Below are 24178 nucleotides of genomic sequence, written 5' to 3'. Positions count from 1 at the left end.
GTGATCTAGTTTTAGAAATTATCACTATTCATTACTGATGGGAAACTGTAGTCAATCAAAGGGGGCTCCCTGTTTTCGGAGTCATAAGCATTTAATCTACTGTGTGAAAAGAGAGTGTTGATTTGATTTTATCTTATTGATGACATCCACATATCTTACGAACATATATCAATTTTGAGATGTGTTGCAAAAATTATCTATTAATGTTACGAATGTGAATTATGATCTAAGATAATGTCTGCTACCAGTGTTAAGATGTAGTGAATATTCATTTATTAGTTCAGCATGCACAGCAAGTGTTGCCCAACTAGTCTGTGGCATTTAAGGGTTAGCCCTGCTGATAGAGACAACAAATGGAATTTAGCATGGACAGGATAATAAACAATAACAATATTCTAAGTACACAAACACTTTTTTGTGGCAACTGCATGTATGTTATGGAAGTGTCAAATTCAGGTAAGTTAGTATGAATGAAAGCAAAATTTAACTGTGACGTCTTGGATGGTAAATATATGTATACTTTACAATATACAAATATAATATTCGTTACTATTTTGATTGTTATCATTAGGAGCACTTACATTATAACAAGAAGCATTAAATATCTTAACTTAAATATGGATAAAGCTGTTAAAGAAGAACTGTATTTGTTGATGACGGTTAGACAGCCAGGTAATAAGATACACCCAATAGCAGTTACACAAGCAACTGGATATGATTTTGGACATGCTATGACATTTCAGGTAGGATCAACTACCTCTTGTCAGTAACACTGAAGGAGTTTCTTGCAAGGAAGGTTTTATAATTGCAAATTGGTATGTAAAGGAGGTAAAGAACTGTAGTTCTTGTATTGTAACTGCCATGATGGGCCCTAAGGGCTTGAAAATGTTCACTGTGCGGTGCTCTTTAGAGTCATAATCAAAACCTAATTTTTGTGTAACTAAGGAATTTAATGTTCCAGAATATATTCAAGCTATTTATAGTGGGGGACTTTTTAGCTGTAATAATTGTTATATTTGAGCTCTAGCTCTAGTGGTATGTGGGCAAGATAGACTTTTAAATTATTTAATTTGCTATTTTGTAGGGTTTTCACCAGTGATTGCCAATTACAAATTTATAGTCTTGGCTTTGGCTACTACAGGACCTTTTGACTGGAAAACATCTATTCTATCTGTCACTTAGTGAATATGTCAACAAGGCAAGAGGACAATAGAAATAATAATGAAAATAGAAATGCACCCCACTAATAAATGCTAAATATCATATTGCCTTGCATGTTTTACATAGCATTTTAGTATGCAAACCAACTTTTATGAATTTGCAATGATTAATTCTTTGATAAGTATCAACTCCCTGGACTGTCAGCATAGTATTCAAAGATAGCATACTAGTACTAGACTTAATGACTTGACCCCAGTAATGTTTTCTTTCCAACAACTGGCAATTTTATTTCATTACTTATACTTCTAAATGACTGCATAATGATCTGGAAAGTTGGCAGGCTGTAAAACCAAAACAACTTAGTACTCACTTTTAAAGTATATTGATGATAGGACTTCTTAAAAACTTAAACATACATTTCACTATGCAGCTTGCAACTAGACAATGTGCTGCAAAGTTGTACAAGTCTGTTTGCCGGATCACCCAGAGTAAGTGAAACTGATGATCAGGTAATGCTCCTATATTTGCCCAATCGTGCTAGATGTAACTAGATGTAATTTTTGGACACCCTTAGCGTTGCCATATTCAATACATGAGCTTCAGTTTTGTTTTGCTGATATTGCAACTTTCCATAAATAAAAATGGCACTCACTGAGTCTGTGGAAATGTGTCTCCTCTTCTCCCCTTGCTCCTTTTGATCCTGCGACTTACTGTAGTTCTGTGATGATCCTACAGGTGGGGCTGCAAGATAAAACTCAAGTAGGTACATGTATGCAAGCTAATGCAACAAACAATATTTAGATATTTTCAGCAACTGTTGTAAACAAAAAAAGATTACGGTACACCCTGATATAACAGAATCAAACCTACAACCTGTAACTTACTTACGGCTTGTACTTACTGTTCAAAACTGGTGTGTTACGCCTAGAGATGTTTCACCATTTATGAAAAACAAACAAACACAAGGACATTTCACACCATACCTTTTTGTTGATCAGTGTCCTTGTAGACAGCTTCTGTTACTGACTGTACAGCTGTGATGATCTGTTGTAGCTGAGTGTTGTCTTGCAGACTCCTGCAGTTACATTCATGTATTTTAGTAGTGGGTTATTACAGTCATGTATTTTAGTAGTGGGTTACGTATGGTACTAGTTAAGCTTCACCATGCAAGTTGACACTTAACACTGTCCCTCTTTAGTCAAACGCAAAGCGTAATCCTTAAGATAAAGCATAGTGTTTTGTTTTGTTTTTTAATTTAAGAACTCATAGGACAATGTAGCTTCACTATGACACAATGTTTTAATATTCTAGTGATACTAATTTAAGTAACGTTTGGCCTAAAGAGGAAGTTTCTGACTTATAAACACTGGAGACAAAAAAACACAACTAAATCATATGAAGTTTTCGATGGAGCACCTTTTGGTCACCTCCACCTTACATAGAGGACAGGAGACACTCTGCTTTCCTGTAAGGGCCTTCAGGATACAGAATCTGAACAAAAGATGATACAAACAGAGATTGATATACAACGTAAAAAACATACATGCAAAACATACAATACATTGTATGGCTTGCTAACCGATATCCAAAGTATAAGGTAAGTTTAGGAACGTGATTGATTTTTTTATTAAAATTTTCAAACACCTGGGCAGCCACATTGTTTTTCAAAGAGGCCCAGTCTACAAAGGATACAAAATCCCTATAACCAGATTTGAATTTAAAAAAAAAGAAATAAAACTGTCACATGAATACATTTTGCTTACAAACTCTTGGCTTGAAAAGAACCCAACAAATTGCAGTAATGTTTTTTCCTTTGCCAGACTATATCAGTCCATGCCCAATTAGCAGACAATATAGGACAAGAAAAAGATGAAGCCTTCTCTTATTCTTTGTTTTGAGGCTACCAACTTCAAGTTGCTGAAGACCTTAACCTATATACTCATTTTTCACTTGAGTGAAGTGAGGAAAGTTGAGTAAAGTGCCTTTCCCAAGGGCACAAGATCGGCAACATGGCGGGGTTCGAACTCAGGACCTTCTGGGCCTGAGTCAAACGTGCTGACGATTGCGCCACGCGGTCCTACGGTTATGATGTCTTACCTACAGAACTGGTGGTCACAGCGGGTGGAGACAGGGTTCTTCAACAGGTCTAAGCTACATGGAACAGAAATAATGTCAAACATTGAAATTATACACATGTCTATGTATATGTGGAAATGGACCATTGTTTTGAGTACCGTTCATTCACAGGTTTTCACAGACAATCAGGTCCAGGTTCAGGTCCGGACCTGTACCTGATCCTCTGGACTTGAACTGGGCCTGAAGTGAACCTGAATATTCTGAACAGGTACCCAGCCTGACAACATCTGATCCTGGTCCATCATGGAAACGCCCTAGAGGCCGCCCAAGAGGGAGATGGGAAGATCAGGTCTTCAACACACTCCAGGAGCTGGGGTACCCAGATCTGACTGGACTGTCCACGCCCAGAGTAGAACAATGTGGCAAGAACTGTCTGAACTGTCTGTAGCCGCCACGCATCAACATATGATGCATGCGAACGATTGATTGACAGCCTCAGGAATAAAGGATTAATTCTTGTGATTCATAAAGGATCTTTCATCCTAAGAGTAATGTATAAAGGTGACCCCGTAGACATCATGTACATACCATATGGGGCACTCCAGGTTTTTCTGCATGAGACCCAGGATGTGCTGAACCCTGGTCAGTTCTGTCCCTGTGGTACTGCTGACAGACTCCATCATGGCTGTGTTGTGCATACATGTGATTAGATAATATGGTACCATTAATCTTAACCCTTGTCCTGCTGGCTTTCTATACCAAAACTCGCCCCCACTGCTGGGGTTCCCAGACCCCATCGAAGCAAAGGGTACTAGTTTGATATTGCTCATTTTTAGTCACTTTACTTTACAGTAACCCCATAAAGGTATATATCATTGTAAAGCTAACAATGTGTACTTTCTAGAAATGCTACTGTTATCTACAATTCTTTCTGTTATAATGGTTAATAGCGGCAATAAAACAATAAAACACACTTATTTCATGAAACCTTTGTATTCTACTCACATATCCTACATTTATCATGTGAATTTCTTGACTACAAACTATTTCAAGATCTCTGACAACATTATCCTTCCTTATATGAGTAAAGAAATCACACAGGTATTGCTACAGGTGAGTAAATGACAGGAGATTGTCCTTGGTACTGAACTAACTTTTCTGTGGAATCACTACTTCTTCTGTGTTGAATTAACTTCATTTTGATACTGTATGGTAGGTGCAATATAGGTTTGCTGTATATCAAATAAAAGCTTAGAGTCTCTACTTTGCTAGGAATCATATTTTAAGTTGTCTACAACTATTCTATTGATTATATAGTCATAAAAAAGCAATAAAAAGGATACTCTGCCACAATCTTTCACTCTAAGTCCTACAGCACCAGTGAAATACATTGTAACAACAGTACAAAGTTCCTGAGGAGTCCTGGGGACATGACAACAATACAACTTAGGTCAGAAAATACACAGGTATTGCAACAGGTGAGTAAATGACAGGAGATTGTCCTTGGTACTGAACTAACTTTTCTGTGGAATCACTACTTCTTCTGTGTTGAATTAACTTCATTTTGATACTGTATGGTAGGTGCAATATAGGTTTGCTGTATATCAAATTAAAGCTTAGAGTCTCTACTTTGCTAGGAATCATATTTTTAGTTGTCTACACCTACTCTATTGATTATATAGTCATAAAAAAGCAATAAAAAGTATATTCTGCCACAACCTTCACTCTAAGTCCTACAGCACCAGTGAGATACATTGTAACAACAATACAAAGTTCCTGAGGAGTCCTGGGGACATGACAACAATACAACTTAGGTCAGAAAATACACAGGTATTGCAACAGGTGAGTAAATGACAGGAGATTGTCCTTGGTACTGAACTAACTTTTCTGTGGAATCACTACTTCTTCTGTGTTGAATTAACTTCATTTTGATACTGTATGGTAGGTGCAATATAGGTTTGCTGTATATCAAATTAAAGCTTAGAGTCTCTACTTTGCTAGGAATCATATTTTTAGTTGTCTACACCTACTCTATTGATTATATAGTCATAAAAAAGCAATAAAAAGTATATTCTGCCACAACCTTCACTCTAAGTCCTACAGCACCAGTGAGATACATTGTAACAACAATACAAAGTTCCTGAGGAGTCCTGGGGACATGACAACAATACAACTTAGGTCAGAAAATACACAGGTATTGCAACAGGTGAGTAAATGACAGGAGATTGTCCTTGGTACTGAACTAACTTTTCTGTGGAATCACTACTTCTTCTGTGTTGAATTAACTTCATTTTGATATTGTGTTGTAGGTGCAATAAAGGCTTGTTGTACATCAAATTAAAGCTAACAGTCTTTACTTTGCTATGAATCATAAGTTTAATTGTCTACACATATTCTATTGATTATATAGTCATAAAAAAGCAATAAAAAGTATATTCTGCCACAACCTTGACTCTAAGTTCTACAGCACTAGTAAATACCTTGTAACAATGGTACAAAGTTCCTGAGGAGTCCTGGCATCAATTAAAACTAAAATAAAAGTTACATGTGGCCTAGTCTCCATCCTCTGTGTCATCTCCTGCTTGTCTCCGCTGATACGCCTTGATGTAGTCGCTTCGCGTGTGGAACAACTCCATACATGGCTCAATGCACAAGGTTTTCCTACACTGCTTACACTGATAGCTGGAGCGCTTCTTCCCGGATGTACCGGTACCTGCAGCTGCGCCTGTCGCTGCTGCAGAGCTGCAGACAACACAGTACCTTGCTGGGTGCCTGCCCCCTGCGTTGACTGGTGGAATGCGCTCCAGGAAGTGGCGTTCTGACAGGCGACATAACAGGTGGGCACTGGCGCTGACCCTCCTTCCCCTGGTATCATGGGCATAGCCTGATGTGCTGATCAGCGTCTTGACCAGCTGCTTGCGGAATTCCCGGTGCAGCATTGGTTTTGGGACCTTGCTTGGATCTTCTTCTTCCTCTCTTGGTCTTGATGCTTGGGCTTGTTGGAAATGATACTTATACATTAGGTATGCGTTGAGAATGGCAAGGCTGAAGATATGGAAGAATGCCTTCTTCCACCATTTCAGGGTGCGTCGGCGGAAGCTTAGATATGAGACCATTTGATCTGAGGAATCGACTGCTCCCATGAACCTGTTATAGTAGTGCACGCACTCTGGTTTAGTAATCTCCTCCCTATCTCGGTTCCGCTTGCCAGTGCCAATGATCTTTGCACTGTGTGCAGTTGATAGCATTTTGACGTCACGTCTGTCCTTGTACTTTAAGGCAAGGATAGGACCGTTGGACATGCAGAACCTCTCTTTGGGTGCAGTTAGCTTGGCATTCTTGAACTCATCTGGGAGACCCTTGCGGTTTCTCACAGTTCCGCAAGCATTAGTACCTGCATCGCTCAGATCCAAGAACAGCTGTGGGGAAGAGTAATAATTATCACAATAGAGTGTATGTCCCTTATCCAGGTATGGGGTCATCAGCCGGGTGACGATGTCGTGTGTCAACCCCTTCGCTGAAGGCTCTTTCCCCTTCCCTCCATACATCTCGAAGCGGCAGCAGTAGCCATTATTGGAGTCGCACAACTCATACGCTTTCAGGCCGTACTTGTCCGGCTTGTCAGGATTGTATGTCCGGAAGTGTACGTTGCCCCTGAATGGCACCATCCCCTCGTCGATACATATCTCCTTTCCTGGAGACCAAACGGCGGTGAATCTCTCAAGGATAGTAGGATACACGTCACCAAGCTTGTGAAAGGGGTTGTAGTTAGGGTCACCACGGGGGACATAGGTGTCATTGTCGCAGAGGTGGAAGAATTTGTAGATTAGCTGGAATTTATCCCGGGTTATAATGGTGGGGAAGAACGGCGTCTCCAGGACCTCATCCGTACTCCAGTAGTCTGCGATGTCCTGGTGGTGGATGAGGCCCATGGCAATTGTTAGAGCCAAGAAGACCTTGATGTCTGTCTCCGTGATGCCCTCCTCTGGCCAGTCACGCGGGCGTGCCCTGGGCTTTTGACTGTCCACTGGATGATCTTCGAAGAAGTCCCGGGCATACTTGTTGGTCTGCTCTGTGCACGTTTTGTATACTGACGGAGGCACCAACAGGTCAAGGAAATCCAAAGGAGTTGGATTATCTGGCAATGTAACCTACAGGAAAAATGCAGCATCCTATCAGTTCTACAAATAAAGTGTTTTCATAATTGTCTACATGCTTTCATAAAGTAACAAAAAGAAAAGAAAGTAAATCTCAAAAATAGAAAGCTAAAATTTGACCTAATATTGTTTTATACACAAGCTGCAAAAATCACCAAGACCAACTTATTTGGACCAAAAACCAAAGTACTGTAACACTAACTGTCAGTGAACAAAAATATATCAACTTACTTCCTCAGTAAATCCCCTTTCTGCAGTGAACGCATGCGGAGTCTGGGGTACGGTGTCACCATCCACTGGCTGCCAGTTTTCATCTTCAAGCCTTGGATCTAGAGTGGCTTGACGCGGGTTGGAACGGCTCTGAGCAGCATTGCCACTTGTTGAGGGACCAGCGCCATCATCCCCACTTGTTGAGGGATCCGCGTCATCACGCCCACTTGCTGCGGGGCGCGTGCCGCCACGTGTTGTCCGCCCGCGACTCCGACCACCACGCCCCCCTCGCCGGCCTCGCTGAGCGCCCCGGCCTCGCTGAGCGCCCCGGCCCCTGCCCCTGCCTCGTACTCCACGTCCTCTCACACGGCCACGGCCACGATCACGATCTGTGTCATCCCCTACGTGATCTACGTCAGCGCTCGCGGTTCCTTGTGCCCCTCTTGTCCCTCGTGCAGAATGCCGAACTGGCTGCACGTTGTCGTCCGAGTCCGAGTCACTGTCGCTATTTCCCTCCAATTCTCCGTCAGAATCGGGGAAATCAGGGTCCGAATCCTCCGTAAAGAGCACGTCATGAACCTCATGTACCGAATATCGCGGCCTCGGCATGATAGATAGTGAAATTTGCCGCGCAAAACACCCAAACAAAGCAAACAAAAGATATTTACATGTAGCAGCCGACGCCGGCGGCCATATTGAATAAATTAGCCGCGCAATGGCTTATGGGATGACGTACTTCCGGTTGCGTAATAGTTCGTTGACCCTTAACCCCTGAGAGGTCAAACCTGACACGATGTCAGCAACCCGGAAGTAACACACGCTAGCGCTACGTGCGTATCCTAAACATACCCCCGAAACTACAATAGTGTCGCGTCGCATACAGAACATGCTAGTGCAACAACACAATTGTAGCGTGCCGCAGGACTAGGGTTAAAACACTGATTTCTTCGTGTTCAGTTGAACCATTGTGATGTTCACAGACAGTAAAAAATCTACAGTCATGGACAAAAAGATAAGTACAAGTTACAGAGTAGAAAACAGTTTCTCCATGATGGACTATTGTTGTCATGGACCAAATTCTACTTGTTGCCAAACCTCCATGCATAGCCATGGTGACTAGAATGGGTAGCCTGGCATGACAGACAGCCCAGACTTTTCTATAAACCTCGACCATACCTCACGCTGTTATGTGAATACAAGGAGGTTGAATAACAACCTCCTTGGTGAATATGATGTTGTTCACCAATTTAAATAGTGAAGGAGTAGGCCTTGTCGCGTTAATGTTATGCAAGGAGTTTGAACCTCCTTGTGTTATGTAATGACTTCATGATGTTATTCATTCACCAAATTAGTGAAGGAGTTAGGCCCATGACTCTATTCCAAACAGAATTAAGATAGCATAACAACTACGCCAGATCTTGGCCAGATCCTTGACATCTGGCTTGGAAAATCATACATTGGTTTAGATTAGTAAATCTAACGTTACATCATGCTGTGCCGAATACTTTTCGCGCGAAAGAGATCGCCCTTTCCAGTCTCTCCCCTCCTCCCTCAGCAAACGATTAAAACGTACCTAATCCTTGAGTCTAAGTTTTCTAAGATGAAGTTAGTATCATACATGTCTTACCTGTTCGAAGAGTTGTCTGGTGACATTCGATCAGAGGGGGAAATGGTTGAAATCGTTGAAATCGGACGTCCTGTTTGTTTTCACACCTCTACAACGCCATTTTGCTTCGTCTTTCCCGCGAATAGTGGAGTCTTCCATTATAGAGGGAGGAAAATATTTTCTATATATTTCTGTAAAATACTACACCCATTATGTCAGCAAACCAATCATATATTTGACTATATTATAGAAAGTTACCTAAAAAATATAGTATTTGCGATTATATTGAATTGTACAAAAACTATGAGAACAAAAACACAAATGTTTAACACCCCTGTCATTGAACACAAAGAATGAATTATTCCTATCATTTATCATGTGACATTTGCTAAAGTCTCGTTGTTGTTGAAATGTTATAAAATAAGGGTATATCTCTTCATAGTTTCAAATATAGCCATTTTTTGTAAGTATACATACAAATTGTGACCTAAAAATTAATGTTTCAGTGTGTAAATCGACTTGATATGACAATAAAGTAGCAAATTTCGACAAAATTGGAGTACAAATCTCGCGAGATTTGGAAAGGTTACAAGAGGTCACTGTGATGACGCGTTGTTTTCTGATGATCACAAAATGGCTGAAGGACCTTCATGAGAACAAACTGCTCTGGAAATAGTTTCGATTTTCTTGCCATTTCGTCGGACGATCTTTGTATCTAAAGGTACGTATGGGTTTTGAAGTATTTAGTTATACTCCCTAAGGATCTTAAGACTTGAAGCCTAAATCAGTACACCTAATATACCAAATTGAACTGAACTGAAAAACTAAAAAGTTCAAAAATTATAAAGATCCTTGATCCCAGGAAGGCCTGTGAAGTTTTGTGCTCCATTGCCCCAAACTGGCTTAATTAGTCCTCTATCTTTGTCATTGTGATTGTTTGAATACGAAGCTAAAATAGTTTTCTTAGTCCTAGTAAAGACCTAGTTATTGTTTTGTACTAATTTCGTTCAGCAAATTTTTGTTGACAGTTTTGTACCTATGATTATCAACGCCACCAAAATAATTTTCAGATATCTTTACCCACAGCTGTGCTATTTTTGGCTTGGAGGCAGAATCAAGGTATACCAAGAAAAATGGCCACTGCGGTAAGTATCAGGTCATTTTGTTATATTTCGTATCTGTTATTTTGTTGGGAAGGTATAGCATATTTTGGCAACCATATTGTTCACCACAAGTTGTTTTCATGTGGTGGTCTTTGGGTACTGTAAATGCAGAAACTTTCGTGGTGGTCTAATGTTTGCGGTTTTCGCGGTAGCCACTTAATATCACCGAACATTTTGCCATGACAATAAGAGACTACAGTGTATGGTGCTACCACCACGAAAGTCCTTTTTCTCACTACCTCGAAATTAAATCCCAGCGAACTTAAAATTATGCATTTACAGTAGCTTGTTGAACTATGTAGAGTAGATGTTGTACTGTGTCATTCTTTGAGTTATTTAGAACTGAAGTGACATTATAGGAGTTACACGCTTACCCCCTTCCTTACCCTTTGTGGCCCTCTAGGCCCTGACCTGTCGAGTGCGGACATTGCTGTATGTGCCCAGCATGCGTGTCCTAGCCTCTAGGGTCCGCCTGTTCTCCAGCTTTGACCAGCAGGAGACAGTAGACACGTCCATACCGGACCCGCGTAGACAAGGTGATGTCCTGTTGGTATCCTGATCTGTAGCTTCTAAATAGGAAGGAACAAAATGCTCTTGATATCACATTCCACACATACAGATACAGGTGTAGGAGGCAATACTATACCCCTGGCCAGAATGTACCCGGGTATATATTAGCTAGGGGTACATCTTGGCCTGCCACACCTGTAGATCGATTCTCTGTATTCTTTGGATCACAGACAGGATGAGACTTGATAAGGTGACCTGTGGTACTTGTAGAATAGATACCATCAGTTGCACTGTGTAGAACTGTAGTGCACTGGCATTTTATCATCCTCTTTGGCAACACCTCAGGGGTGGAGGCATTTTTCTTCGCATAATCTGTAAGTTAATCTCTATCCTTGGTGACTCATTCATATCAATATAAGGTGTTGTGTCTGTCACTGTTGAGTCTACATATGTCTTGTCTTCAGTCCATCAGAGAACATCTTCTTTGACTATCATACTTGAATGATAATGCGTCTTTCTGTGTCAGTAGACTTGTGTCCTACTTGTCTTTCTTAGATGTCTTCTTTCTGTCAGAGTAGAGTCCGAAGTGCTAATGATCTTTGCCATCACCCTGTAGGTGAGGTCTCGGACACGGTATGGCCTGATGTCCACATGGGTCCGCTCGGTCCCCGTGACCTGCGTTTCCCCTTCCCTGGTCATGTCGGGGCGGCCAGCCAACTCTCGTCTTCCCCTCATCAACAAATGGTTTCCCAACCGCTGGCTCCCATGCCTGACATTCTAACAGACATGACAGCACATGAACGTCAGTTTGATACCGTTCAGCAGTTCCTACACTCGTCTGTGGTGACTGGGGAGGTTCAGGTATGATACCCTCTAGTAGAAGCTTGCAGCTTTTGTCTGTGCTTTTAGAATTAGAGAGTTGCTTGTAGTTTTTTTCTTTACATTTAATCTCTCCTCCTTTCTGTGTATGAAATTTGCAAAGCCTTCAGGATACCTAACAGGACAAAGCCTTTGTTTGCAAAGATCGTATAATTTTCTGTTGCTTTTTTCATTCACATGCTTTGGCTATACTTTACAGGATTCCCTGGTTTTTGGTCCTGAAATACTATATTTAAAGAAAACAATTAAGAATGGAAATGATGATAGTTTTAGTATTTAAAGTGGTTGTTGCTTTAGTTTATCCAAGAAGTTCTGCTTGTAGTTCATCTATATTGGTATACTAAATAGCAATAGCATCTTTACTATTATTCCGTCTCTGTTTTTGGACTCATGACCAGGTTATGTGTTACAGCCGGACCTACGAAGTGCCCTGGACAAGAGTGGAGACATGTTGGAGTGTGTTGCTATGGACTGTCCAGAAAAACTCAGGAAAGGTGGGAAATATGATGGTAGTTTTATTTTCACAATTTTTGTGGTGACCCATCCACTATGAAATCATAACACTCCAAAATGTGTTTCCATGGCATTACTACCAGTACTGTACTGAACACTGCGAAAATCTTCTTTCCCCTCCTTCCTCAAAAATACACCCTTATTCTTGTCCCTTCAGTTAACTTTATTGAGACAACTTCAAGGTTTCCAACTCCAAGCCTAGAGCTTATCATTGGTATGTCTACCCGCACAGATTTTGATGCCTTGTTTACGGAGTTGAGCGCCCTGAGCGACCCCCTGACTGTGATCACACTGAGCCAGCGCACACAGAATGACATGAGCATCTGGAGCATGGATGTGGAACAGGAGCGCGAGGAACTGTTGGGCTGTGTGAGTGTCAACAGGTTTCTCATATTGTCTTGTTGGCACTTGCAACAAGATAAAGGATCATAAAACCTAGATTTGAGTCAGTTTGTACTATTATGCTTAAGTTTGAAAACATGTCTTTGTATCTGAAAGTTATTTGCTTCATCATTTGATGCAATCTTGAAATGCTCACAGTATTTGCTTTTCTATTGTTCTACCGGTACTACTGTCAAGAGCTGTTTCAACTAGAACTAAAACACAGCGACAAGTTCCTTTCCTATTAGTATTAGTGAGTCCCTACAAAAATAAATGAATTTACAGTGTTCTTAGAGTTCTTTACAATTTACAGTATTTTTGATGGGATTTTTGACTTAGATAGAATGATGCTATACTCAATACTGAAAGTATAGTACACTTGTTCTACTAGCATCTTTGAAATCATAATGCTATACTGATGATTGTTCTTCCTTGTGCCCCCAGTTTGTGACTGCAGCTCAGCAGATCTGTGAGGACCTGAAGAAGGAAGGGTACTGGGCAGACTTCATAGATCCATCCTCTGGGAGAGCGGTAAGTCTCAGAATTGAGCTTAAGAACTTCTTTAGTATACTGGTGATATAGATTTTGAAACTGTTGTTCAGCTGTACCTGGTAGAGTTCAAATTTGTTTAATTCCTATTGACAATACACATGTATGTATGTTTAAAATGAAGTTTTCTTCGTTTTACTTTTAGTGTTTTATTACCTGCACAATTCATACAGAAAGACCGCTTAATTTATACATACTTACAAGGTATTGGTATGATTATCATATGATTTGTAATGAAGTCTTTGGCTCAGGTGGCCCTTATATCAGAAGGGAAATGGTCAAATGCAGCTTCTGTGTTATTTATGCCATAATCAATAATGCACTACGAGTGGACTATGCCCCTGCTGTAGAGCTTGCACAAATGTGTGGTCCAAGTGCTATAGTAAGGTCAGATGGACATTGCCCTGTACATCGAAATACATGTGTTTGTATTAGGGGAAAACTTGATGGACTAACCCTAATATGTACTTTCTTGTTTCTTTTCAGTTCTTTGGACCATATACCAACAACACATTGTTTGAGACCGACGAGCGCTATCGTCACCTAGGCTTCAAGATCGAGGACCTCGGCTGCTGCAAAGTTATAAGCCATAAACTATGGGGAACACATGTTTATGTAGGAAGCCTTTATACCACAGCACCTACAGACAGTCCTGCTATGCAAACGCTGCTCAACAAAATAGCAGGATAGCAAAGAGAAGTAAAACATCATCTCTACAACTAGCCTAACAATTGACCAGCCCCATAGCCCAGTCACCACCTCTGTCAAAATGTACAAATGCAAATTGAACAAACATGTAGTCACTCTCATTGGTTGTACTGCTCATTCCCATTCTCTCATTGGTTGAAGTGCTAATTTTAATTGACAAATCAGGATTGGTCTATTGCTTTTGACAAACAGTATTAGGATTAGAATGTTTTAAGTTAAAGGAATTGTTGCACATTTTATGGTGCGGTATGGCCAAAGGTGACTGGAATGCCAAGGCACAAGTCTGTGACCCCTTCACAATATGCAACCTGGCCTGTAGTGCAGATACTGCATGTAGGTGTCATCTAGTCTGTAACCTTTCACTAACTCTTTTACCAAAGCAGATTTGGTGCCAAAAGGCTACCTTATCAGACTGAAGTTTGGGTAAAAATCACAGTGCAATGTGGATGGTTAGGTTAGCAAAGTCATGGCTGAAAATGTGTACAAGAGCCTCATGGATATCTATGGTCCATGTCTGATAGGAGGAAATGACTTTGCCTCTTATTTTGTGGTATAGTTTCTCTTAATAAATGACAGAAATCAGTACATCACTTGTCTACAACTTCTTGATAACAAATGAGCAAGGGAGCCTCCGTGGGTAGAAAACACCAGCGTGCACTTTTCACAAGTTATGTGCATTGATTTTTGTTTGTTGTGAAAACGAAAATTGATTGCTACATGTTGATGAACACAGTCTGGTCAATGACTGTTTCTGTTGAAATCTAGGACCAGTTGCTTGGAAATTGATTGTCATGATCTGTCACTTCTGACAGCCATTGATGCCCATAATGTAAACTTCATACTAGTACTCAAAACTACATAAAGGTATCCAGACCCAGCTTATATCAGGCTTTGCAAATTTGGATTCACCCAGCAATGGATTTGATGCCAATTGGATCCACAGACTCCACCTCCTGAGAAAATATCAGTTAGGTTCTGACGAGCTAGATGGGGCAAAGTTTCTTCATTGTGTTCCTGGCCAGAGGTTCTGATAAGACGTCTTGAAGACGTTGAGGTACTGTTGAGTGTTCATCTTCATCCTCCTGCAGTAGTCTCGAGACAAGACAAACTCCTGGTTCCACAGAGAAGCCGCCACCACCAAGTAAGTCTTCTGGTTAGACTGGCAGTACTCACATACATCACTGAGGACTGTTGTAAAATGGCTGACCTTGATGAAACAGAAGAATAAGAAAGACTTTAATGTTTTCGGTATAAATACTTAACTATTGCATAACTACAGTAATCTTCAAGCAGATGTAGGGTTTGTAGATTTACCATCCTCCATAGTGACCACTGGCCCAATACTTTAGCTTGCTAACCACAAAAGTATTAAGCTAGCGGTCACTTTGGAGGATGGTACTCAGGCTAATGAAAACGCAGATCACAAGAAAATAGTTGCACAAGACGCCTCAAGAAGCTGTGCATAGCAGTGAGACAGACGCTCAAAATGTCGTAAACACAAATATAGAACACATCTGCCGGGAGATTATCGCAATACCACAGTGAACCAGGGCAAACAACACTTAAATGCTCAATATACATGATGGCATACTAGCATTTGTCACCAACCTCATCCATAAAGTCCTTCCCTTGTTTGGAGATTTTGCGTTGCAGTGTTTTGTTGAAATGTTCATACAGCATGTAGTCTGCTGAGCTCCATTTCCTGTAAGAAGAGATCATAACAAATGCTAATATTGATAAAACTTGTAACGTAAACAAAACAACATTGCCATGGCACAATATTGCATCTGTCTAATAGCTGAAGACACAGGACTGCAATGTAGAATAAGCAAAACCTGTTCATGAAAATTTGCTGGAGGGACCATACGGTAAATTTTCTTTTTCGTTTTTAGAACAAAAAAAAACAAGAGCAGACGACCCGAGAACCAATCAATTGATCTGTTGCAGCCTTCTATCTGTTCAGTGATGATTCTCCCACTGCACCCTGTATACATGGTTACTATGACCTCTATTTGGCCTTCTTCAAGTCAATCTCTCATCTTGTATGATGGAACATACTATTCGTCTGATCGACACTGTAAGACCATAGGCAAGCAACCATCACTTCACATCCCGACGACTTCTTACCTGTGTTTGGCTCGGCTGTCGGGGTTGTTGTCCAGTCTAAGAGAGTAGTCAGGGTCCTGGCACGGCCAGTAGAGGATGTCCTGTAGTCTCCAGCACATCAGTCGCTTCAGTAACACCAGAGACTCATGCAGCCGTTCTGTTATCATCACTAACGTGAAATCGGTCTCCAGGGCCTGGAACAAGTAACAAGAGCAACCAAAAAGTTGGTCATGTGAACTTCGATAGTCTTTGACATGTGAAGTAATTAGGTGTTCACTAGACCATATGGGGGCGGGGCTTAGATCAGCAGGTTAGGTATTTAAAGCCCTGATTGGTTGTGAGAGTGCCCAAGGCCAACCACGCTTGCTTGCCTTAGAGCTTGTATGAAGTTATCCGTCAGTTGCTGCCCACGGGACTGAGGTACTGGTACGTGCACTTATTTCTCTGTAGCATGTACATATGTAAGGCACAGTGTGTTGTTGCAGTATAACACTTAGACCAAGGAGGTTGCCTCGACCAACTCCTTCTGTATCTATTTAGATCTCTGTATCGTAATTAGACTTAATTGGTAAAAATGACAGAGATCAGAACGCATGTGTGGTGACAAGAATTCTAGGTAATATCATAAATATGTCAAAGATAAAGGCCCAGAAAAAGACAACAAAACCCCCTTACTGGCAGTTTTCTGCATTTAGTGCTGTTGTTGTTCATTCTGCTTTGCATTAGAAATTCCCTGTCCTACATGTTTTTCCTACTAAATCATCGATTTTGAGTAGGACAGACGCAGATTTCGCACTGCAAATTTTAGTGTTTTGGTAGCGTGGATTTGCCCGTTGGGTCACAAATTTTGCTTCTTGAATCCCACCGTTTGTTTTGATTTTAGCCGTGCGTTGCTCATTCGTCGGTAAGTTATCAAATCTTAGCAGTGTACTACTTTTGGTCTATCAATTTGGTTTTAAACTGTTTCTAACTTTGCCGGACCAAATCTGCTATTTTTTTCCTATATGGAACATTTGGGACCGTTTACACTAAATTTGCATAGACACCATTGTCATTCACGCTACTGCCCTACCCTGTCTCCCGTCTTTTGTTCTCAAATGCTGTGAAATGCACTATCTTTTGTGTCTCTACCTGTAGCCAGGTGAAAATTGCCTCATCTGTGAGATAGCTGTCTTTGTTCATTTGGTGGAGATTTTGTAAGCTTGATCGCTTTGCAGTAGTCCCTAATTTGCATCTGCGTTTGTGATTCTAACCCTATTGTCCCTATTCCAAATTTTGACGCCGCATTTTTCCAAATTCCGTAACAGTACTACTACAAGACGTGTGATGTTGGAAATGAAAGCACAATGTGCTGTAACTAGAGACTCATGTACTTGAAGATGAGCGTACTGTAACAGTGGGGTTCAAGCGCTGCCAAACTGACCACGCCAACAGCTCTGAGATTTGGCGTTGTGGTTTGCGCGTTGGGATTGTGATTAGGCTGCCCGCGGGTTCTCCGGAGTAAGGACGTCGTTTTTTTCTGTTGATACTTCCTTGTTTTTTTTCAGTACCAAAAGACTTGTTATCCGACATTGCAAAAACATACAAAGCTTTCCTTGTAAAGTTGTTTCTGCTAATAACATTTGTGTGTCTTCACTGCTCCACAGGAGATCACAGGAACGCGCATTTCAATGCCAACTTTATTGTTTTCATATGCATAATTTGTCAGTGCGTTGGCTCCTTGACAAACAAAAACAATATCAGTGAAAACACAACCTGATATCTGATACTACACCATTCAGCTGTAAACATGGCAGACGGTGGTTGTGTCGAAGATCACGAGAATGTTCACCGTACCCTGAGTGACCCAACGTTCGGTAACGACATGTTGTCGGTACTGAACGACATGAGAGCGGAGGGAGTTCTCCTGGACGTGACGGTTGTTGTAGGGGAGGAAGAGTTCATGGCGCACTCTACAGTCTTGGCTTACGGCAGCGACTTCTTCCGACGCCTTTTTGCTTCAGGTACATGCCTAGCAGTCGCCTTACTTTGCAACTTGAGTGTTTTTTTTTCTAATCAGTAATCTCCAAGCAGATCCAACAACGGCATCAGATGTATTGGAGTGTAGTCAGCCAAGAGGTGTACATTTGCCAAACCAAGGATCCGAGGTTATATAGGTTATCTGATATAACCTCCTTGGCCGACACTCATACTCCTAGGCTGACAGCTTTCGATACAATCATTACTATCGATATCTTATGCTACCGTAGGATCTGCTTTGAGATTGTGTTTTTCTGGATTAGTTTTTAGAATGCTCAACACCGCATTATTCTAGCGTTACGACTAACGTTTAGCCCTATGGATTGTACTTTATCATTGTGTTAGACCGAGGAGGTTAGACTGTTGACTGTGCTGCACTGCTTTTGCTTGTGGCTGACGTTTTACGTTGAATTTACTTCTTAGATCGGACTCTGAAACATTTCCGTTACGTATTAGGGACCTGACGATATTTACCGGGGGGGGAGGGCTGGTGCATAGGTGGGGGGGGCCATTGAAAAATTTTTTGAGCCGAGGGGGGGGCCATTGAAAAATTTTTTGAGCCGAGGGGGGGGCCATTGAAAAAAAAATTGCCTTAGGGGCCTTGATAAATACAAGCAAAATGTGCCCCTGAAATGCAGGAAATGAAGTTTCAGATGGTCAAAATGGTAATTTTTCTCTGGACGCCCCTTGCGACGGCTTGCGCCTCCGGCGCACACAACACTTCGGCACTCGTGTCGCAATCTCTTCCTCTGACAGAACATTGTCATTACATTTAGCATAGTCTACCAGCAAAATTTATCCCTCAAAATGCAGAAAATCGTGTCTCAGAGGGTCCAAACTTCATCATTTGAATGACATTTCTCCTGAGACCTACCTTGCGACGGCTCGTGCCATGCCATGCCCGGCGCTCGAAATCGTGGAAATACGTTGGGGGCGTCGTCGCCCTCAAAACCATGTGAAGTTCTAATAGAAAGGCTATTAAACTTAGCTTAGTCTGCCAGCAAATTTTTCCCATCAAAATTTAGGAAAGATTGTTTCAGATATGCAAGATTTCCAAATTTTCCCGGTGGAGCATGCCCCGGACCCCCAAGGATTACGTTGATATAGTTCGCCCTCCCCATACTGAGACTGAGAAATTTTCTGCAGCCGCCTCTGTCGTGTGATTCCATGTTCACACGAAGTGTAAGAAAACTATAGAAACTAAAATTGGTATGAATATCAATCCTGCGTGCATCTGTTCTTTGTATACGGAATGGTTCACGGACGGCAACGGGATAAAACATTACGATGTTTACTTTCGTAACAGCGGGCTCTATCTCTGCAGCATATGACGTAATCATGGTGGCGCGAAATTTTTTTGGCAAGTTTGTAGGTTGCAATTGGCCGAAATAACTCCCGTTTTGGAAAGATTGAAGCAGTCTTGAAGCGGTGTTCGTAACGATATCGCTAAAATGTACCAAGTCTCTTCCAACTACAACATTAATTTGTTTTCTTTTGTTAAATTTCGTACATGTGTAGTGGAAAAGATCGCCTTGGATTACCGCCCCTCCCCGCCCGCTTTTCTCTTCGTTTTTTGCCTCACAGAATGCGGGAAATTTCGTTTTAGAGGGTCAAAAATATCAAAATTTCCCGGGTAGCATGCCCCTAACCCCCGAGTCCGGTCGGGCCTTCGGCCCTCCGATCCCTGGACGGCCTTTAACAGCTAGCCGTCGGTCTGGCAGAAACGCTCAGTTTCGTGATCTTGCGTATTAAACGTTACCATGTATCAGAGACTTTTTTCACGTAGATCGGAGAAGTGATATCAGACAAGGTAAGTCTTATAACCGTTGCAGCGTGAGTGTAACAACATCAAGTGCTACATGTTTGTATATATGTCATCAAAATGAAAACTCGGCTGTTGTAAAACTTTGGGAGATAACATATGCCCAGCAGGACTCCAACGTGCGTAATTTGTTGACGCGCGGGTCTTGACACCCCGATCGTCGTCACGTTCAAACAATGCTACCTCTATTGTTATTGCTATATTATTTAATGATAGACTGTGTGTAATGGAAAAGGCAGGGAAAAATTTTTTGGGGGGGGCCATTGAAAATTTTTTTGGGGCGGGGGGAGGGCCATAGAAAAATTTTTGGGGGCGTGGGGGGGGCCATTGAAAAATTTTTTACCAGACCTATTTTGCACCAGCCCTCCCCCCCCAGTAAATAACGTCAGGTCCCTTACTGTCCCAGGGGCAAGACTTTGTTGTAAATTTACATGCAGAATCTGTATAACGTTATGAACGTGAAGTTAGAGTTGATATATTCAGATGTGCTGGACTTCTTTCTGCAGGTATGGAGGAAAGTCGAAGCAACCGTGTAAAACTGAGGGACCCCTGTATCACCAGAGAGGGCTTTCGACTCCTACTGAACTTCCTGTATTCTGGGGAACTTGTGGTGTCTATAGAGAGTGTGTACGATGTTCTCTTGGTGGCCAATCATCTACAGGTAAGCTCCTCGGGTTTACACAACAGAGATTGGTCGCTCTCTGTCAGGTTGATGCCAAAACAGACCATAGTGCACGGAGGAAGGAATCTGTGACCGAGGAATACCATGTACAAGAAAGGCCACATGTACTTTTGATGAAATACTGTTCCTTGCACTAGTGTGAAAAGAATTAACTGCATGGCGTGTCATGATTTCTCGGTTATGTTACTAAAGATGACCTAGGTTTATACTGAATCGTATTGTCCTTAATCTTATGAATAGGTTCAGCCCGTCCTGAAACTGTGCTACGACTGCATTTTGCAAAACATGCGTGAGGCACCACTGGACCTATCGAATTATACAAAGGCAGAAGAGGTGGGTTAGTTTAAGTATACAGTGACTGTAATTATGTCTTGCATTTAGCTATTTTAACCTTGTTACTACATATCATACAGCCGTCGTTATTTCATCAGTGTTTATCGCATACGAGATTTTATCAGTTCTACGTTTGGAGTACCGCATGGATGTGCTGCCATGACTTGCTCTTTTATACATGCCTACCGTCGCCGACACCAACAATGAGCTACACATGATCATCTGTTTACCTGCTCAACACACCTACTTTGTCTACTAGGGTATGTGGCACAGGCAAAGTAGTGGTGTGTTGAGCATGCAAAACCACCGGGTGTTGAGCAGGCAAGATAACTGTTTTGATCTAGCAAACAAGTGTAATGCTCACTATACACGTCGACCACGGTACATGCCCTTCTCGGCACCGTCGTAAAGCTTGTCTAATTCGCTAGCTACAATCTTTCCCTCTGAAATCTACTTTTCTCCTGCAGGTTGCTAGCGTGTACGGATTGACGACCTTGCAAGAGAAAGTGGATTCTACACTTGCGGAGAACTTTCTGGAGCTGAGCACCACCGAAGACTTCATGAAATCCACTACAGCGGACCAACTGACCAAGCTGTTACAGCTCGACGATCTTGTAACGCCATCCGAGCTAGAGGTGCATCTCCTAATTATGTTGGATTTATGAATGAATTTTTGCTTGCGGCTGCCCATTTTATAGTGATGTACATGTATGGCACAGTGGTTAAGATCCCTATCACACATTCAGGACACACGGTCGGCACTGCAATGGAATAGCTTTGATTCCATTCTATTCTACTCGTAGCTCCAGCTGGCTCCTTTGATGTTATCCACGTAAAATAAGGCTTTCCCGCATTTGATTGGTCATGTTTATAGTCCGCTGTCACAGACGACTTAAGAAGACCTGAAAGCAACTTCGCCGGCGTTCAAATCCCAACCACAGATTTGCTCGAGAGTAACTCGGAACCATGGTCGGTCTGGAGAAGGTTGTGTGACCATGGTTGGCTATATGTAACAGGGTTATAATTTTGTCTAATTCACTAATAAATGGAAGTGAATCCCTTTTCAGGTGTATGAGGCGGTGGTGCGCTGGCTCATGTACGACGAACACACCAGAATGCCGCATGCGGCCGAAGTCCTCAGCCACGTGAGATTCGCACTGCTGGACCAGAGCACTCTGTATGGACTGCTACAGACCGATATGGGTGTTGTAGAAAGTTGCAGGCAACTGATCCTGGAAGCCATGGCCTACCACAGTCTTTCACCCGAGATTAAAGGAAGCATTGACTGGCCACGGTCAAGACCAAGGGCAAAGCTGGGCAAAAAGGTATGTGTTTTTACATGCCTGAAATGTATAAAAACAAAGTAATCAAGTATATAGGGTTCTGTGCCGAGCTGCGCTGGTGAAAAGGCCTATTACGTTACCACATAGCAAGAACAATCGAATTGATTTCGATCCTGATTAGGGGTGGGTACCGGTACAGAAAATTCAGGTCCAGGTACGGTTCAGGTCCAAAGGATCAGGTCCAGGTCCGGTTTTTCTGGACCGGTCCAATAAGAAAAATCGGTTTTGTACCGGTACACTGTACCGGTACCCAGCCCTAATCCTGATACAAAAAACGCTCCAACAATATTAATGTGTTTGAATTAAATGTCAAGCAAAGATCGAGGTGTCAAGTTTTTGCGGTATCCAGAGTCAGTATCTAGCTTAAAATATTTGTCTTCCACAGGTTTTGATGGCTATTACCTCTAGTAGAAAATACAGAATCCGGAACAAATCATGGACGATGCAAGTTTCTCGGAGTCGCCCAGATGGATCCATTTGTGCGGCAGCTGTGGTCGGAAATGTTCTGTATGCCGTATTCAAGAACTCATTTCAGTTCTATGTTCCGACAACAAACACTTGGAACCATCTAAAGGCACCTTCTGGATTAGCTAACAGTAAGTCGCCTATAATGGCAGCAATCGACACGAGGCTATTTCTTGTGTACTCGACGTGTGAGGGCGATTTCCAGAGCAGTAGAGCTCAGTGCTATGACATACCTAAAGGCCGGTGGATGAGAATCCCATCATTCCCCAGATCAACCGACGGAGTGACCCTCACAAGCTGTCAGGGTGCTGTGTACGCAATCGGTGGTAACATCCATGGGATTGTAGGCGATAAACAAACACTTGCACCAAGGGCGATAGGCGCAGTGGACAACCTCAAGCCAACGGCTGTACCAACGTCAGCGGTACAAAAGTTCTTCCCGCCGAATGACTCCTGGGAAGCAGTGTCACCAACAAGAGATCCCCATTCAGGAGCGACCGCCATGGTGCAAGGTGACATCATCTACATAGCCGGCGGTGAAACCTTCATAAACGGGGAGATAACAGGCAGTACCGTTGTTGAGATGTGCAGGACTGGTCTACGACTGACTATGAAGGAATCATCGCCATGGTCCGTGGTCCCCCAGCATCCCTGCGTTCACAAGTTTGCCTCCAAAGTCGCCGTCATCGACCGCAAGGTCTACTTCATCCTCGGCGGACAGATGCACTTCACCGGCAAGTTTGTGGACACTCACACGTTAGAGGAAGATGTGGAAGACATGTGTCAGGCGTTTTGGCGACATAATCTGGACCAGGAATCTGTAATTTGCGCCACCTTCGCAGAATGATGACAATCGTTTCCAATCATTCCTACTCACCGTTGGCGATAGTGATTTTCCTACTGTTGAACTTGGGCCCTACATCCCGACTAGATCGGATCCCAACGTATAGGATATGTCGAGGAAAATTCAAAGAATGGCCAAGTCTTTACGATGACAACGGAGTAGTTAACTCTTCGAAATAGCACCAAAAGTTGTTGGTATTCGTGTGTTTTGTGCAGCCATGCATGTTAATGAACCACATGAAAAATAATTACAATGTAAATTTTCAGGGTCATTGTCAATCTTGATAAATTCAAACTGAAAACTAGGCTAAGAAAAAGCATGCAATTTTACTGACATGATCTTTGAGTGCGATGGAATTCTACCAATCCTTTTTGTAATCTAATATGATGTTAGAAATGATAATGTGCTATTGAAATGAGTGCCATTTGTGGTTGACAATAAAACAGTTGCAGAACATGTTACGCTACTGGTGCACTGTTTTGTTATTGTTGTGTTATTGATCATTTGCAGAAGAAAGAATCTGAACAGTATCATTTTGCTCTGATTTTTTTAACTTTTGTGCACCACACGTGCATTGTGCATTCCGTATACGTGTATATAGCCTTAATATAGGGGACGCTTCTCATAGATTATCTTGAAGTTCTTAGTTTC

At 42.0% G+C, this 24178-nt stretch overlaps 4 protein-coding genes across 7 annotated transcripts in view; 2 read left to right on the top strand and 2 right to left on the bottom strand.

Annotated features, from left to right (window-relative positions):
- Nucleotides 1-9544, bottom strand: part of LOC118423747 (serine/arginine repetitive matrix protein 2-like) — a 46351-nt gene extending 36807 nt beyond the window's left edge. For 2 of the 4 annotated variants that reach the window (XM_035831951.1, XM_035831952.1), the window contains exons 1-6: nucleotides 9232-9542; nucleotides 3826-3922; nucleotides 3259-3312; nucleotides 2578-2652; nucleotides 2145-2236; nucleotides 1814-1902 (exon numbers count right to left, since the gene is read on the bottom strand). In XM_035831951.1, coding sequence (XP_035687844.1) covers nucleotides 1814-1902; nucleotides 2145-2236; nucleotides 2578-2652; nucleotides 3259-3312; nucleotides 3826-3920 — 405 coding nt within the window. In that variant the 5' untranslated portion in view covers nucleotides 3921-3922; nucleotides 9232-9542. Of the gene's footprint in view, nucleotides 1-1813; nucleotides 1903-2144; nucleotides 2237-2577; nucleotides 2653-3258; nucleotides 3313-3825; nucleotides 3923-9231 lie in introns of all 4 variants that reach the window. The other 2 variants (XM_035831953.1, XM_035831954.1) reach the window with 2 other exon arrangements.
- A 734-nt stretch (nucleotides 9545-10278) lies between these two features.
- LOC118423745 (cobalamin trafficking protein CblD-like) lies at nucleotides 10279-14498 on the top strand. Its single transcript, XM_035831949.1, has 7 exons — nucleotides 10279-10355; nucleotides 10777-10909; nucleotides 11500-11744; nucleotides 12175-12256; nucleotides 12508-12644; nucleotides 13101-13187; nucleotides 13692-14498. The coding sequence occupies exons 1-7, from the start codon at nucleotides 10344-10346 to the stop codon at nucleotides 13893-13895; spliced, it is 900 nt and encodes a 299-aa protein (XP_035687842.1). The 5' UTR covers nucleotides 10279-10343; the 3' UTR covers nucleotides 13896-14498.
- Nucleotides 14499-14634: 136 nt separating this feature from the next.
- LOC118423746 (galactose-3-O-sulfotransferase 3-like) lies at nucleotides 14635-16312 on the bottom strand. The gene is made up of 3 exons (XM_035831950.1): nucleotides 16041-16312; nucleotides 15522-15615; nucleotides 14635-15120 (listed from the first exon to the last, which is right to left on the bottom strand). The coding sequence occupies exons 1-3, from the start codon at nucleotides 16184-16186 to the stop codon at nucleotides 14917-14919; spliced, it is 444 nt and encodes a 147-aa protein (XP_035687843.1). The 5' UTR covers nucleotides 16187-16312; the 3' UTR covers nucleotides 14635-14916.
- Nucleotides 16313-16391: 79 nt separating this feature from the next.
- Nucleotides 16392-23983, top strand: LOC118423744 (kelch-like protein 26). Its single transcript, XM_035831948.1, has 7 exons — nucleotides 16392-16445; nucleotides 17666-18022; nucleotides 20367-20521; nucleotides 20783-20875; nucleotides 21343-21510; nucleotides 21943-22200; nucleotides 22604-23983. The coding sequence occupies exons 2-7, from the start codon at nucleotides 17809-17811 to the stop codon at nucleotides 23528-23530; spliced, it is 1815 nt and encodes a 604-aa protein (XP_035687841.1). The 5' UTR covers nucleotides 16392-16445; nucleotides 17666-17808; the 3' UTR covers nucleotides 23531-23983.
- The last annotated feature ends 195 nt before the right edge of the window (nucleotides 23984-24178 follow it).

The sequence above is a fragment of the Branchiostoma floridae genome, chromosome 10, assembly GCF_000003815.2.
Source record: "Branchiostoma floridae strain S238N-H82 chromosome 10, Bfl_VNyyK, whole genome shotgun sequence".
In the NCBI taxonomy this organism is placed as follows: Eukaryota; Metazoa; Chordata; class Leptocardii; order Amphioxiformes; family Branchiostomatidae; genus Branchiostoma; species Branchiostoma floridae.
This window is presented reverse-complemented; position numbering and strand designations above follow the sequence as displayed.

What these genes read in the sequence shown, in the direction of transcription:
- LOC118423746 (XM_035831950.1), bottom strand. Translation starts at nt 16,186, where the DNA reads ATGATAACAGAACGGCTGCATGAGTCTCTGGTGTTACTGAAGCGACTG. An exon ending in GACAGCCGAGCCAAACACAG is followed by an intron (nt 15,616 to 16,040) that starts GTAAGAAGTCGT and finishes CTCTTCTTACAG; the next exon opens with GAAATGGAGCTCAGCAGACT. An exon ending in GGAAGGACTTTATGGATGAG is followed by an intron (nt 15,121 to 15,521) that starts GTTGGTGACAAA and finishes TGTTTCATCAAG; the next exon opens with GTCAGCCATTTTACAACAGT.
- LOC118423745 (XM_035831949.1), top strand. An exon ending in ACCGGACCCGCGTAGACAAG is followed by an intron (nt 10,910 to 11,499) that starts GTGATGTCCTGT and finishes ATCACCCTGTAG; the next exon opens with GTGAGGTCTCGGACACGGTA. An exon ending in TCCAGAAAAACTCAGGAAAG is followed by an intron (nt 12,257 to 12,507) that starts GTGGGAAATATG and finishes CTACCCGCACAG; the next exon opens with ATTTTGATGCCTTGTTTACG.
- LOC118423744 (XM_035831948.1), top strand. Translation starts at nt 17,809, where the DNA reads ATGGCAGACGGTGGTTGTGTCGAAGATCACGAGAATGTTCACCGTACC. An exon ending in CCGACGCCTTTTTGCTTCAG is followed by an intron (nt 18,023 to 20,366) that starts GTACATGCCTAG and finishes TTCTTTCTGCAG; the next exon opens with GTATGGAGGAAAGTCGAAGC. An exon ending in TGGTGGCCAATCATCTACAG is followed by an intron (nt 20,522 to 20,782) that starts GTAAGCTCCTCG and finishes TCTTATGAATAG; the next exon opens with GTTCAGCCCGTCCTGAAACT.